General features: G+C 39.3%; 1 protein-coding gene across 1 annotated transcript; it reads right to left on the bottom strand.

Moving 5' to 3' along the window:
- Nucleotides 1-370: 370 nt before the first annotated feature.
- CAMLG (calcium modulating ligand) lies at nt 371-10,178 on the bottom strand. The gene is made up of 4 exons (XM_081320984.1): nt 9,759-10,178; nt 5,169-5,620; nt 4,083-4,148; nt 371-3,797 (listed from the first exon to the last, which is right to left on the bottom strand). The coding sequence occupies exons 1-4, from the start codon at nt 9,943-9,945 to the stop codon at nt 3,603-3,605; spliced, it is 900 nt and encodes a 299-aa protein (XP_081177110.1). The 5' UTR covers nt 9,946-10,178; the 3' UTR covers nt 371-3,602.
- Nucleotides 10,179-16,871: the final 6,693 nt, after the last annotated feature.

Raw genomic sequence — 16,871 nt, 5'->3', positions numbered from 1 at the left:
GCACATAAAACCATACATTCTCTGGTTCACAGAAAAACCTTTCTCCAGAACCGGTCTCTGGTGCCCAAAAGGTTGGGGACCTCTGCCTTAAGAGATCATCAAGTCAAAGTAGATAGCAGATTTGAGGAATGAATTCTCATGGATCATATGGAGGATAAAGGATAAAGCTGTTCTTATATAACAAGTTTAAGAAGAAATGTAGAAATAACTTTCCAAACAGCTTTGTTTTATAGATCCAGGAAATGTTCTATCTAGCAGGCAGTAGGCAGGCAATGTTAAGTTCAGCTACAAAGGTTTATTTCCTTAGTCCTCTTGAAACCAAAATGTGCACTAAATTACTAAATCAGAAATAAGGAAAGTTAACAAAATCTGATCTTTGCAGACATTTTAATGTATATTCAAGTAATGCCAAAGCATAAATAATTATAACATATAAAGCTTCAATGCATTTAACAGAATTAATGCAACAGTTGCAACAATTTGATTTTTACAGAGAAAGTCCAAATTGTGGAAAAGGAAACACACAAAGCAGCTTATTTTCACCATATACATATTTTTAGACAGCACAGAAGAGCTGCTCCTTCATTGTGCTTGGAGAAATTTATTTTTAAATCACCAGGCTCTCTGCCCAATGGTTTTCCTATTTGCATTTAAATACATAAAATATATTAAAAATAAGGATGCCAAAAATCCTGCAAATTTAGTGATGCCAGCAATTTCCTTAGAAAGGAGCCACACTTAAGAGGATATTTTACACATTTTTCAATGTAGTACCTATAGATTTGGGTTTTTTTAAACCTGAATCTCGTTTATATGTTTTCTACCTTTTTTAAAAAAAAAAAAGTGTACATGGGTGAATAAATGTTTTGATGTTGTTTAGAACAGGGGTCTTCAAACATGGCCCTTTTATGACTTGTGGACTTCAATTCCCAGAATTCCTCAGCCAGCATGCCTGGCTGAAGAATTCTGGGAGTTGAAGTCCACAAGTCATAAAAGGGCCAAGTTTGAAGACCCTTGGTTTAGAACATCAAAACTTTTGTTTTTATGGAGTAGGCATTTGGGAAAAATATGCAGATTTCCATCTTAATGTGCTGGCCATGAATTTTCTTACTTTTTCTTACTTTTATCTGTTTTATCTTCTGTGGAATGAGTGCATCTTCTAGAATCACTATCCAAAAACACAGTCTACCGTGTACCTGGATCTTGGATAAGATTTCACTGTCAAAAATGAAATTTTGTAATTGACTATATTTACCATGGCAGTCATTGGGCAAAAATGCCTGAGATACTATCAAAATATCAAGAGTTGGGATTGATAGTTGTATACTTTACATTGTTTTTCAAAGTAAAAATATATCAAACAAGATCTAAGATTTATGCTATTTTATCGATATTTGAAGGTCCATCATCAAAAATATTAATTATAGGAATTTAGAAAAATTAAGTGTGCAGAGTAAAAACTGAAAAATAGTTTTTCCAAGGTAGTATTTCCAGCATAGTTCATGTTGTAAAGAGACAAATTTATTTTTTAAATTAAAATTTTAAATTAAATGAGACTGCATTGCCAAAATATGCACATTTCTTTCTGTGTATTTCACCCATGACTTACTCTCCAAAACACTTTTTCCATTGAGCAATGTAAAATTTGGTTCAGTAAATGCAATCACTGAAATTATAATGTAAGGAAACTTATAAGTCTATTATAAAGGAAGAACCAATTTAACTTTCTATCAAATATTTAAAAACCCAACTGTGTCTTAATTTAGTCTGCAAAATTAAATTATCTGTAATAACCACAGACAAAGCAAAGGAAATTTCTAGTTAAGTCAAGCTACTTGACAGCAGACACTTCAAAAATTAAAATCCAAGAAAAAAATCAGCTCATTTATCAGAATAATGAAAATATTCCACTGTATAATTTCTATCTTAGATTAATTTCCAAATCTTTGCAAGATAGAACAACTTATGGGTACTGAGAGTGGGCTACATATATGTAACAATGACAAGATGTAGGGAAGAACTGTAACATAAGAAAGGATTGCAAATATATGACACATCTTCAGCTTGTAACGGAGTCATAAAATCTAATGCAAATTAAGATCAACTAATAGTCTGCCACATTTTATGATTTATAGTCATTGGTGATTGGCTACATAAATGTGAGATGAAAACATGTGGTAAATTGCTTATATAAATACAAAACAATAAAAGGCTACCAATTTTAAAACTATGTTAAGGCTTGACTGTGGAGAAGGCCAAGAAATAAAACATTTCAAAAAGGAACATCAGAATTTGCTAAATTCAATGAAAAATGCTTCAAGTATTTTATTTTCAGATGGGTTTATAAGAACCAATTTATGTGATATTTTAAATTACCATTCTAATATAAACAAACCTTATTCTTTGCTACCTGTTTTCTAAAATATTATGCATATTAAATACTTGACTAACATTGGGGTAAAATACTAATTTGCACCTACTTAAGCTGCAATATACCTTGGTGTTTAGGTAAAGATGGTAAACATCACATGCACATATTTTTGAAAAGATACCGAGGGCTTGACATAACTTGTAGTACAAAGAAAAAAAAGCTAAATTGACTGAATAGTCAGCGATGAATAAAACCGGTGACACTTAACTGTTCAAAGGGCTAATAACCCAAAGACCAGTATTTCAATCTGCAGTGTCCATTTAATGCAGCATATTCAAAATTCATGTCAACAAAAGTAGCAAGATTCCAATTCAAACAGGAACATATATAAATGTCAAGTTAGATTGTGCTGCTGTTTTTAAATTCACCTTTCTATATTATCAACAGAACATTACCACCTGTAATGAAGAAGACAAAAAAACCAGTTTGACCCAGTCTAATTACATTCCTAAAACCAGAAGCTTATGAAGTTATCAGCATTTTTATCAGCATATGCCACTTGGCTCAAAAATATGAACTAATATATTGAAGTGGTATACATTAACACAGAGATCATTCTGGTTGGATCCACAGTAGATCTGTTTCCATTGGTGGAAAAGATCAAGATTCAAGCATGGGCTTCTGATGGGAGGAAGAAAGAGAAGCATTACCCATTATCCCATTGAACTGTCTGTGCCATTTTATATTGCAGAGGGTACTTATCCCAGTGTTTTGAGGGGCACATGAAATGGAGGAATTGGTCAAAATAGCTTTCCCACCTTTTCTTTAACAGGGGCTTCAATGTAAATTCTGCAGACAAGAATTCTGGAACAAAGCCATAACATGTAATTTGGTCAACCACACAATAGCTCAGCTGTCTTGGGGTTTCATGTCCAAAGAGAAACATACAACAATGGGAAAACGAATGTCTTCCCTAGTCGCAGGAAAGGCCCACTTTTGAAACAATGTTACTGTTTTCCATGTTTGAGACCACACATATGAAACCTAACCTGTAATAATTCACCCTCATAGTTGGGAATGTGGCTTTTCCTTCATAGCTGTTAATTCAAGTACACTGAATTAAGAAAGAAGAAAGAACTGATGAACATTTAACCCTGTTTGTATATTTACAGAGGTGTATGAATGAACTCAAGACTAAATAGTCCTGCTGATGTATTGAATCCCACAGCTATTACCATGGCACTTCTGAGCCAAAACACAAAAGCAGTTCATGACAGAAAATGAAAGTAAAGAAATAAACACAAAGGTCTGTAAAGACATCTCCCATTTTGCTGTAAGTGTCCATGGAACGACTAATTACTTCTGCAGGGATTCCAGACAGTAAAAGAGCAGCAGTTAATACTGTAGTTTTTGTCTTCTTTTCACTCTGTGCAGGAAAAAAAGAACAGTTTAATTTTTTCAGAATTTTCACCTTAAGGCATCTTATTTCATTTTAAATGTTATAGAACCTATCCTTCTCCCACAACTTATTCCAAACATCTAAAAGGAAACAATTAACTTAGGATCGCCCAAAGAATTCTATGGTTGACTAAGAACATGAATCTCCCAGGTCTAAGTCTATCACATCAGTCATCACTAAAGTGAATCCTCCACCCTTGGTCACTCCAAGTTAGAAATGTTGAGAATCTGTTTTTTCTAATAAAACACTTACCTTGGGGAAATACTTTGACAGTCCCATATATGCAAGTTGTAAAGTAAGGAATGGAGCAAATATTGACTGTAGAGAAAAAATAAAAAATTATATACTTTAATAATCATGAGAAATCATACCAAACAGGTGCTTTCGAAGAAAGTGTCTATTTCTTGTAGAACATCTCAATGATTTAACTAAAAAATGAAAGAAAAAGCACTTTTTAAAAATGCTGCCATCAAGCATATTGCATTTAAGAGTAACTCATAGGTATTAAAATATATTTAGTCACTGCTACAGAGATGGGTGGAGGGTGGTTATCTAAGATAATATTAAATATTAATACATTAATAATTAAAACCAGACCTATCACTTATTTCCAACATAAAGCTCTTTGAGCATCCAGTGCATAATATTAAAATGCATTAGTTAGGATTACTTTGAAGGGGTGTTTGTCAGCTGTGCTTTAGGACTATCCAAATGGTTAACAAAAAAGAAAGTACACAGCCACTGCTTTCTACCTGGATTTCCATCTCCTTGTAATGCTTAACTAATACCAAGAATGAAGTGCAATAATAAGTAACAATTCCCTGACACTGTTTCTAGTACAATTACATTGCCAGTCAGGCACTTCACAAATGGTGCACATTTACAACAGTCACAGCATCCCATGGTCATGTAATTGCCAATGGTGAGCTTCACAGCTGGATTCTGACAAGACAACAGAGAAGCTGGCAGTAAGTTGCAAGTTGTGGTCACAATGTCACACTTAACAATCATAGTAGAACTGACATCGTAAGTCTGGCACGATCATCTGTTTTGCTTAACGACTGCATAACTTAGCAATGGAGTAGCTGGTCCCAACTGTGGTTATTAAGTGAGGATTACCTGTACTAACTTACTGTAAAGATGCTCTGAAGAACAGACTTTCTCACAGTTCTTAACAATTACTGCTAGAAACAATAGATGGTTTTATGGATTTAGCCATGGGAAAATAATTGTTCAGCATAAATACCCCATACATGTACTACTTTACAGCCCTGTGAGCAAGGCAAACAAGGCAAAAAAAGGGAGTGAAATGAAATATTTTTAAAAACAAAAACTTACCAAATATTTGCATACAAAAACTCTAACACCAATGGCAAGGAGTGCACAGCCCACCAATCTAAAAATGTGAAAGGAATCAAATTCCTCCACAACACTTCCATTTTCTTGACTTGGCTTCTCATTCATCAGCTGGTTTCTGAGCTTCATCGCTTCATCAAACCTTGATAAATACTGATCTAATCCATGGCGTGGTGCTCTCTGTGGAACATCCAACAGTTCCCCTCTATTGCGTTGCCGGAGCTCACTGCTGTCATCACTACCAACTTCATGAGTTTTGCTAAATAAGTCTATTTTCTCTCCTTTGTGCTCTGCTAAACTGCTTGTGTGGTCAGCCGTTCCTGATAAGCTGCAGACTGTATCACCTAGCACAACCCGTTTGGAAACAGGAGCAGGAAGGGAAATTGGTTTATCCTGTTCCAGCTGAAGCTTAGTTTCTGAATGAGTGTCATCATCTAAAGAGGGCAGAACAAAAACTGAAATCATACCACAAATTTGAAGTTGATATAAATTCTTAGAGGCGTAGGACAAAATATAGGATGTCAACAAATGATACAAGGCTTCAGTTAACCGGAGTCGTCTTCTACATAACCATATTTAAAATTCATTCTTTTCCATATGCACTTCTTTAAATATAATTATCAATTGCCCATACCCATAACAGATTCAGAAAAGTACAGGAGTTCCTTGACTTGAAGGTGGAAAATGGTGATCATGAGATCCTGGGACACTGAAATAGGATAAATATATGTCAGATACCAAGCACCCAAACTTTGATCACTGAGGGAAGTGTGATGGTCATAAATGAGAGGACCAGTCATAAGTCCCTTTTTTCAGTATTGTCATGACTTCAAATGGTCATTAAATGAATGGTTGTAAATCAAGGACTATCTTATTGTATGTGTCAGAATCCATTTATATCACATTCATAAATGTATGTTTAAAACATTATCCCCCCCATGGATCCTGCCATCTCCCGAAGAAGGAGGAGCGCATGTGGATTCAGCCTGCCTTAGGTTATTTCAAAGACCAAGGGAAACCTTTTGAACTGGGGGAACAAAAGGGAGGGTTAGAGAAGAAGGCATCTGGCCTGTGTCTCCATTTGAATCTGTAGAGGAAGAAGGCAATAACCATAAAGATTCAAAGTTCCCTTTTTCCCACGAAAGGGATGACACGAAGTAAAATGATGGGGGGCTGACCAAATGGGGTTGAGGGAAGGGGGGTTGAACCAGGAACTCTTTATAAAGTTTCAATTTGTAAAACAATACCAAGTCCTGTTTTGTATTTCCACAACGAAGCATGTCCTAGTAAAAATTCCTTTTGGACTAGAACTGACTCCAAGAGTTTTTGTTTTCCTAAGACGTGGATTGGGGTGGGTCCTGACAGTATGTATGTTCAACAATATTTTCTGCATAGAATATATGTTTGGGAATTGTGCCATATGTAATGAATCTTTCAAACATTATTAATACAACTTTTTCTAATCCATTTATCTATAGCTCTCAGAGACATTAAGAAATATATTTATGCAATAAATTTTAGAAGTGCATACTAATCTGAAAAGGATGAAAATTATTTAAATATAAAAGAATACACACACACACACTCATATTATTTTTTTACAATTCCCTAATTTTTTTATTGTTCCTCAAAGAATCATATGCCCCACAGTAAATGTTCCATTGTCAATAATAATGAGAAGCCACAGAAATTATCTATGTACATCTTAAATGTCATTATAAAGCAATGTGTAGAAAAATACAGTGGCGCACATCTTTCAATTGCTCAAAAGAAATGAGTAGATCTCCCCTGTAATAAACATCTCTCAACTAGTTTCACATTGGCTTATTGGAAAAAATATTTTAAATATCAATGGTAATCATGTAACGTACTGCCTAGAGCAGGGGTGTCAAACTGCCGGTCCGCGGGCCAGATGCATCATGGAGAAACCGCGCCCACGACATTGCCAGCAATGGGGAAAAAGCTGATAGTCGCGTGATGTCACATGGTATCCTGGGTTTGATATGCATGTCTGGCCTAGAGTGTTCGACTAGTCACTCATTCTCACATCCTGGTAACTACAGAATTAAGATATCCCCTAACGATGCTTAGAAAACCTAAGGAAGTCATATTTAATGCATCACCAGCCCTCAATAAAGTCATCTTGAAATGATACCTCTTCTGTCATAAGGAATACGTTGGCTTACACAATTCTGATCTTTGTAGATATAGACAGATCATGGTATTTGAACCTAATTTCCAAGGCCTTCATGGTTGCTCTAACCCAGTGTTTTTCAACCTTTTTTGGGCAAAGGCACACTTGTTTCATGAAAAAAATCACGAGGCACTCCACCGTTTTCCGCACCGTTGGGCCTCCCCACGGTCGCTACACAAACGGTCGTAAGTTGAGGATGGCCTGTGTTCTCAAGGGGTTGGATTAGATGACCTCCAAGGTCCCTTCCAACTTCTTCTTCTTCTTCTTCTTCTTCTTCTTCTTCTTCTTCTTCTTATTATTATTATTATTATTATTATTAGCCTCTTTATTTTATTTTATTTTGGGGCTTTTGTTTGTTTTTGCTGTGAAGGAAAAGGAAAGCTTGCATTTCTTTTTAATTTATCTTTCTGTATTTTCTTTTTTCTCTTCTTTTCTTTCTTCCTTCCTTCCCTCTCTTCCCTCCCTCTCTTTTCTTTCTTTATCTTCCTTCCTTCCTTTCTCTCTCCCACTTTCTTTCCCTCCCTCTCTCAATTTCTTGCTTTCTACTTGTTGTGGAAATTGGAAGCTACTTGCATTTCTTTTTAATTTTTCTTTCTGCATTTTTCTCCTTCATTTATTTTTCTTTCTCTTTCTTTCTTTCTTTCTTTCTTTCTTTCTTTCTTTCTTTCTTTCTTTCTTTCTTTCTTTCTTTCTTTCTTTCTTTCTTTCTTTTCTCTTTCTTTCTTTCTCTTTCTTTTCTCTTTCTTTCTTTCTATCTTTCTTCCTTTCTTTCCTGCCTTTCTCTCTCCCACTTTCTTTCCCTCCCTCTCCCGGTGCCCAGCCGAGGCTGTGCAACAGGCAACAGCCTCCTCAGGGCTCAGCCAGCCAGAACTCACCCTCCCGTCTAGCTCAGCCGCGGGCCACGGCCATCTTCTCCGGAGGGAGGTAAAAAAAAAAAATTCCCACGGCACACCAGGCAACAGCTCGCGGCACACTAGTGTGCCGCGGAACAGCGGTTGAAAAACACTGCTCTAACCTATTCTGTGGCATATCTCTTGACTGCCGATTTCTTTACTGTTGATCCAAAAGGCAGAGGCTATCCATCACTGCACTATCTTCTAAGGCAGGCATGTCAAACTCACGACGTCATGGGACGTCGCATGATGTATCGTGACTTTTTCCCTATTGCTGGCAATGGGGTGGGAGTGGTTTCAGTATGATGCATTCAGCCTGTGGGCCAGCAGTTTGACATGCCTGTTCTAAGGATGGTTATTCTACTTATGTCATTAACTTGGTCTTCTTTATATTTCACTTTAGTCCCATTTTTCCACTAGGGTACAAGTAATCCTCCACTTACAACCATTTGTTTAGTAACTGTCTGAAGTTACAATGGCACTGTAACTTATGACTTAGGACTTGTTTTCACACTTATGACCACTGTAGCATCCCTATGGTCACACGATCAAAATTTGGGCACCTGGCAACCTACATGTACTTATGGCAGTTGCAATGTGCCAGGGTCATGTGTTCACTAGCAGGCTTCCAAGAAGTCAAGGGGGGAAGCCAGATTCATTTAAACCTCGTATCATTCTGTTAAAACCCATATGATTCACTTAACAACTGCAGTGATTCACTTAACTATGGCAAAAAGGTCATAAAATGGATCAAGTCACTTTACAAATATCTTGCCTAGCAATGGAAATTTTAGCCTCAATTGTGGTTGCAAGTCAAGGATTAACCTTGCTTGATTTTTATTACTACAGCTTGCAAATCCTTTGCATTTTCAGCTGCAATGGCAGTGTCCTCAGCGTAGCATGCATTGCTACTGGCAAGACTAAAAATGTAATAATTCTCTTACAAATCTCAACTCCTTTGCCAAATTTAATATAGAAATTAAGATACTACCAATTATGCTAAAACGCTATTTACTAATGTAAGGTTTCCTTGAATGGATTAACTCACAGATCTTGTGCTTTTATTAAAGCCATTCAAATTTGATTTTTTTTTTGTTTCCAAAATGAGAATGCGGTTCCTGAACAACCAACCTACAGTATAACTATTTACAGACTATCAAGTCAATGTGACTGTGCTGGTCCCATTTAAACAAATAACGGGTTTAAAATATATCAGAAAGCAACTCAACATTTCCTTCTACATTTGAGCAGCTTGAAACGCCAAATATCCGGCCGCTAACTAAGTCAGCCGTTTCCAGTGTTTCCAAAAATAAAGTTTTCCTGCAAAAAAAAGCCCGATTTTAACCTCGGGAGATGACCAAGCGAGGACCGGGCGTGGGGGTTTGAGAAGATGAGGAAAAGGGGACCCCGCCGTATCCCCTCCTCCCTCCGGCCGCGGCTTTCCTCGCCGGAGCCCCCCGATCCCAGACCACGCCCCGTCCTCACCCGCCTTCGGCCGATGGAAGCCCATGATGCGATTGATCCGCTCCTCCGAGTTCATCAGGAGCTTTCGCCTGCGCATCTCGGCCCGCCGCTGAGAGGCGGTGAGTCCGCTCAGCGGTGGGGAAGATCCGCCGGCTCCTTCGTGGTGGCTGGTACCACAGCCCTCTCTTTCCACAGGATCCGGCTCCATGACCCCTCGGTCGCCGAAAGAGCCGCAACCACCTCAAGGCTTTCTCTCCTCAGGTATACAATGGAAATCACCAGGCCCTTCTCCGACAGCCGCTCTCTAACGCGCAAGCGCCACTGGCGCCATTTGAAGAACGCCTTCAGATGCTGAAACGAGCGACGCCATCTTGGATGAGGCTCTCCCTTTTAGAGCGAGCGCGGCAGCGCGGTGACGACGGCAAGTTGAAGGCAATTGTACGGAAGCTGCCGACCCTTAGCAAAGATGGCGGAAAAGGCTTCGGGAGTGAAGCGGGTGAAAAGGGTGAAGTTGTGTATGATCTCATCGGTTAGGTTAGGAAAATCATAATTGCCTCCGTCATGATGAACTCCGGGCTGCTTCATGTGGGGCTCCGAGGATTTCAATTGGGCAGCCGCTTAACAGCGGCAGTTGATGGTTTATCCCCAAAATAATTAAGGAAGTACCAAAATTATTTTCTATTCTAATCCCAAAAATATTTGCAAGGAACCGGCAATAGTGCCGCTAAGCTAAAGTCAAACCACAAGGTGATTTTTTTTAGAAAAAGTGTTTTTCCTTAGCCTGGTGATAAATATTAAAGGCCTATTTTAATGTAATAAGAGGCCATGGATAGATATTAGAATTTTTTGATAACGCGACCGAATTATGAAAGAACTCGATTCAGAATTTAATAAGCTCCTAATTATGGTCTTGTCAGTACTTAGACAAGGATTTTGTTTTCCAAGTCTTTGGTTTGCATATATTAATTTTAATTCGGGCACTAAAATTATTTTGCTCTTCATCTTTAATGCTGAGCTTTTTTTAAAAAAAAAGTGATTTTGTGCTAGACTTAATAGAATAACAGTTGGAATGGACCTCAGAGGTCTTCTAGTATTTAGTCCAGGGGTCTTCAAACTTGGCCCTTTTATGACTTGTGGACTTCAACTCCCAGAATTCCTCATCCAGCGTGCCTGGCTGAGGAATTCTGGGAGTTGAAGTCCACAAGTCATAAAAGGGCCAAGTTTGAAGACCCCTGATTTAGTCCAACCCCCTGCTCAGGCAGTAAACCCTATACCAGGTGTAGGCAACCTCGGCTCTTTTATGACTCATGGACATCAACTTCCACAATTTCTGAGTCAGCATACCTGACTCAGGAATTCTGGGAGTTGAAGTCCATGAGTCATAAAAGAGCCGAGGTTGCCTACCCCTGCCCTATACCATTTCAGACACGTGGTTGTCTAGACTAGAGCATTCACAACTTCTGGAGGCAGGTTGTTCCACTGATTGTTCTAACTGTCAGGAAATTTCTCCTTAGTTCCAGGTTGCGTCTCTCCTTGATAGTTTCCATTCATTGCTTTTTGTCCTGTCCTTAGGTGCTTTGGAGAATAGCTTGACCCCCTCTTCTTTCTGGCAACCCAAGATATTGGAACACTACTAGCATGTCACCCCTAGTCCTTCTCTTCATTAAACTAGACATACCCAATTCCAGCAACCATTCTTTATGTTTTAGCCTCCAGTCCCCTTAATCATCTTTGTTGCTCTTCTCTGCACTTTTGCTAGGGTCTCAACATCTTTTTTACATTGTGGTGACCAAAACTGGATGCAGTATTCCAAGTGTGGCCTTACCATACTTGGTAAGTGGTATTAACACTTCACTTGATTCTATCCCTCTATTAATGCAGCCTAGAACTGTGTTGGCTTTTTTGGCAGCTGCAACACACTTCTGGCTCATATCCACTAGGACTCCCAAGATCCCCCTCAGTTACTACTATACAGGTACCACCTCAGTGGTGGGATTCAGCCGGTTCGCACCACTTTGGCAGAACTGGTAGCTAATTTTTGGCTGCCTAGGCCCAGAATGGACTTCCCGAAGCGGCATCCACACAACCAGTTGTTTACATATTTGAATCCTACCACTGTACCAGCCCACTTCATGGATTACTGCCTTGTGGCGAAGGGGCTTGCGTAATTCAATGAAGCTATGAGCTATGCCGTGCAGGGTCACCCAAGATGGACAGGTCATAGCAGAGAGTTCTGACAAAATGTGATCCACTGGAGAAGGAAATGGCAACCCACTCCAGTATCATTGCTGTGAAAACCCCATGGACAGTACCAAAAGGGAAAAAGATATGACGCTGGAAGATGAGCCCATCAGGTCGGAAGGCGTCCAATATGCTACTGGAGAAGAGCAGAGGGCTAGTACTAGTAGTGCCAGAAAGAATGAAGCGACTGGGCCAAAGCTGAAAGGACGCTCAGCTGTGGATGTATCGTGGTGAAAGGAAAGTCCGATGTTGTAAAGATTTTTTCTCCATAGGAACCTGGAATGTAAGATCCATGAATCAAGGAAAGCTGGACATGGTCAAACAAAAGATGACAAGACTGAACATCGACATCTTGGGAATCAGGGAACTAAAATGGACAGGAATGGGTGAATTTAATTCAGATGACCATCAGGTATACTACTGTGGGCAAGAATCCCTCAGAAGAAAAGGAGTAGCCTTCATAGTCAATAAAAGCAATACTGGGATACAGCCTTGGTGGAGCAGTGGGCTAATGCCTCCTTAAGTAACACCAGCTGCCTGCAATTAGTGCAGGTTCACATCCCACCAGGCTCAAGGTTGACTCAGCCTTCCATCCTTCCGGGGTAGGTAAAATGAGGACCCAGATTGTTGGGGGCAATTAAGCTGACTTTGTAATAATGCCGCTTGGGGTGTGTGTGAAAGCCCTAATAAGCAGGCATATACATAGAATGAAGGCTACTGCTAAGCTTGTAAGCCGCCCTGAGTCTTCGGAGAAGGGTGGGATATAAATGGAATTAAAAATAAAAATAAAATAAAAATAAAAATAAAAAAAATCCCCAAAATGACAGAATGATCTCAGTTCGAATCCAAGGCAAACCAATATCACAGTAGTCCAAGTCTATGCCCCAACCACCGGTGCTGAAGAGGATGAAATTGACCGGTTCTATGAAGCCCTACAGCACCTTATAGAACTAACACCAAAAAATGATGTCCTTATCATCATGGGGGATTGGAATGCTAAAGTAGGAAGCCAAAAGATAACCGGAATAACAGGCAAGTTTGGCCTTGGAGTACAAAATGAAGCAGGGCACAGGCTAACAGAATTTTGTCAAGAGAATACGATGGTCATACCAAGCACTCTTTTCCAACAACCCAAGAGACGGCTCTACACATGGACATCACCAGACGGTCAATACAGAAATCAGATTGACTATGTGCTCTGCAGCCGAAGATGGAGAAGCTCTATACAGTCAGTAAAAACAAGACCAGGAGCTGACTGTGGCTTAGACCATGAGCTTCTCGTTGCAAAATTTAGGCTTAAACTGAAGAAAGTAGGGAAAACCACTAGGCCACTCAGGTATAAACTAAATCATATCCCTGTTGAATATACAGTAGAGGTGACAAATAGATTTAAGGAATTAGATCTGATAGAGTGCCTGAAGAACTATGGATGGAGATTCACAACATTGTACAAGAGGTAGCAACTAAAACCATCCCAAAGGGGAAAAAAATGCAAGAAAGCAAAATGGCTGTCTGAGGAAACTGCAAACAGCTGAGGAAAGGAAGGAAGCAAAAGGCAAGGGAGAAAAAGAAAGATACACCCAATTCAATGCAGAATTCTAGAGAATAGCTAGAAGAGATAAGAATGACTTCTTAAATGAACAGTGCAAAGAAATAGAAGAAAACAATAGAATAGGGAGGACCAGAGATCTCTGTGGGAATGGCCAGTTTTTGGCCTCCCAACCTTCAGCTTTCCCAAACGTTTCTTATCGGCCTCTACGTGAATTACAGTGATGAGCACACTCTCCTGGTTCGCACAGGATGGCATGTGGGAGGTTTGGGAAACGCTATGATAGACCTTTCACATATATCTTTTAGTATCTTGTTTTTGTAATGATCTCATAGGCACCTGAGTAGTTCTCACTACGTATCGAATTATCACTATGGATCCTATTTTTTTTGAGATTGATGGGGTTTATGTAATGTTGTATTTGGTATTCAGAAAAAGGAGGTGAATTAAAGTTCAGCGGGGAGTTTTTTAGAGAGACGAGGCTGCCTGGCTGGTTCAGAGCATCTCTATCGACCCGGGTCTGAATTCTTTTCCCTACAGATCTCTTCAAGAAAACTGGAGAGATGAAGGGAATGTTTCATGCATGATAAAGGACCAAAATGGCAGGGACCTAACAGGCAGAAGAGATTAAGAAGAGGTGGCAAAATTACACAGAACTATATAAGAATGAGCTTAACGTCCCAGATAATCATGAGGTGGTCACTGACCTCGAGCCAGACATCCTAGAATGTGAAGTGAAGTGGGCCTTAGGCAAGCTGAGCAACAACAAAGCTAGTGGAGGTGACAATATTCCAGCTAAGCTATTCAAAATCTTAAAAGACGATGCAGTAAAAGTGCTACGCTCAATTTGCCAGCAAATTTGGAAAACTCAACAGTGGCCACAGGATTGGAAAAGATCAGTTTACATTCCAATTCCAAAGAAAGGCAGTGCCAAGAATGTTCAAACTATCGCACCATTGCACTCATTTCACATGCTAGTAAAGTTATGCTTAAAATCCTACAAGCTGGACTCCAGCAGTATGTGGATCGAGAACTACCAGAAGTACAGGCAGGATTTTGAAGAGGCAGAGGAACTGGAGATCAAATTGCCAACGTACGCTGGATCATGGAGAAAGCTAGGGAGATCCAGAAAAACATGTAGGTACCACTGATTGGTTCAAAATTGGGAAAGGAGTCCGGCAAGGCTGTATATTGTTGCCCTGCCTATTTAACTTATATGCAGAGCACATCATGAAAAAGGCAGGGCTAGATGAATCAAAAGTTGGAATTAAGAAATATCAACAACCTAATGTATTTTTTTTAATTTTTTTATTTTAATCCCATTTATATCCCGCCCTTCTCCGAAGACTCAGGGCGGCTTACACTCTAAGCACAAATCAATGTGCTTAGCAATAAGTATGCAGATGATATCACTCTAATGGCAGAAAGTGAAGAGGAACTAAAGAGCCTCTTGTTGCGGGTGAAGAAGGAGAGTGCAAAAGTTGGGTTGAAACTTAACATTAAGAAAACCAAGATCATGGCATCCGGCCCTCTCAATTCCTGGCAAATAAATGGGGAAGAAATGGAGGTAGTGACAGATTTTATTTTCCTGGGCTCCAAGATCACCACAGATGGGGACTGCTGCCAAGAAATTAAAATTGCTTGATCCTGGGGAAGAAAGCCATGGCAAATCTAGACAGCACACTAAAAAGCAGACATCACCTGCCAACAAAAGTGTGTATAGTCAAGGCTATGGTCTTCCCAGTTGCAATGTATGGCTGTGAAAGTTGGACCATAAGAAAGGCTGAGCGCCAAAAAATTGAGGCGCTTGAACTATGGTGCTGGAGAATCCTGCGAGTCCCTTGGACTGCAAGGCGATCAAACCGGTCAGTCCTAGAGGAGATCAACCCTGACTGCTCTTTAGAAGGCCAGATCCTGAAGTTGAAACTCAAATACTTCGGCCATCTAATGAGAAGGAAGGACTCACTGGAGAAGAGCCTAATGCTGGGAAAGATTGAGGGCAAGAGAAGAAGGGGACGGCAGAGAATGAGGTGGCTGGATGGAGTCACTGAAGCAGTAGGCGTGAGCTTAAATGGACTCCAGAAGATGGTACAGGACAGGAAGGCCTGGAGGAACGTTGTCCATAGGGCCGCGATGGGTCGGACACAACTTTGCAGCTAACAACAACAATATTGATCTGATTTACATGCCATTCAAATGTAGTTTATATTACTTTTCATCTTTTTAATTTTCCCCAGTTGTCACATTAAAAGTTAAAATTTGGTAACTTTTAGAGAGAGATGAACACAAAGGCTTTCATAGGCCACATGCTTCCCTACAGTTCATGTGTTATATTTCTATTTTCATATTTTGCTCCCCCCAATTTCAGAACTATATTCCACCTTCAGTACTCTCTTGGGGACAACACAAAAGATTTACAGTTAGTCCTCAATTTACAACTATTCATTTAGTGTCCATTCAAAGTTACAATAGCACTGAAAAAAGTGACCTATGACTGTTTTTCACACTTACAATATTGCAGCATCCCCGGAGTGATGCTTGACAAGTGGCATGCATTTAAGATGGTTGCAGTGTCCCAGGGACATGTGATCACCTTTTGCAATCTTCTGATGAGCAAAGTCAATGGGGAAGCCAGATTCACTTAACAACCGTGTTACTAACAACTACAGTGATTCACTTAATTGTGGTGAGAAGGATTGTAAAATGGGGCAAAATTCACTTAACAATTGTCTTGTTTAGCAATGGAAATTTTGTGCTCAATTGTGGTTGTAAGTCAAGGACCGCCTGCATAGGGGAAGGATACATAGGATTATAGGGGAAGAAAAACAATGACCTATTGGATCTCTAGCTTTAAGCTTGTTCTTCACTGAATCCAATCATATGTGTTCAGTTAAGTTTAGCAACCTCAGAAACATAGTTCTAAATGTTAATTTTTGCTTTTGTTCCATTGTTCCTTGATATGAATACTTTTCCTCTTATAAACTATATGTAATGTGTATTTTCAAGGCTGAAGGAATTGGTAATAATTTATCATAACTTTGAGACTAATCATTGTACAAAGATCCTTAAATATAAGCTTTCTACCAAGTATATCTTTGCAGAAGAGAGTAGGGTCTTGACAGCAAAAGAGGGGAAAAAACAGTGCAGGTAATAATATACTACATATAACTGATAAAAATCCTACAAGCCAAACTAAATTCCTCATGATTTTATAGATAGGTGTTGATAACGAAGTGATTTGCCATTGCTTTTTTGTGAGATAACTTCCCAGTCTAACTTTAAGCCTTTGTTTTCCCTTAGACTAATTATAATGAACAAGCTATTTCATGCTATCTAAGAAAAGG

The sequence above is a fragment of the Vipera berus genome (genome assembly GCF_964194415.1).
Source record: "Vipera berus genome assembly, chromosome: 2".
Classification (NCBI taxonomy): domain Eukaryota; kingdom Metazoa; phylum Chordata; class Lepidosauria; order Squamata; family Viperidae; genus Vipera; species Vipera berus.
The sequence above is the reverse complement of the archived record's forward strand: the minus strand, read 5'-3'. Positions and strand labels throughout refer to the sequence as shown.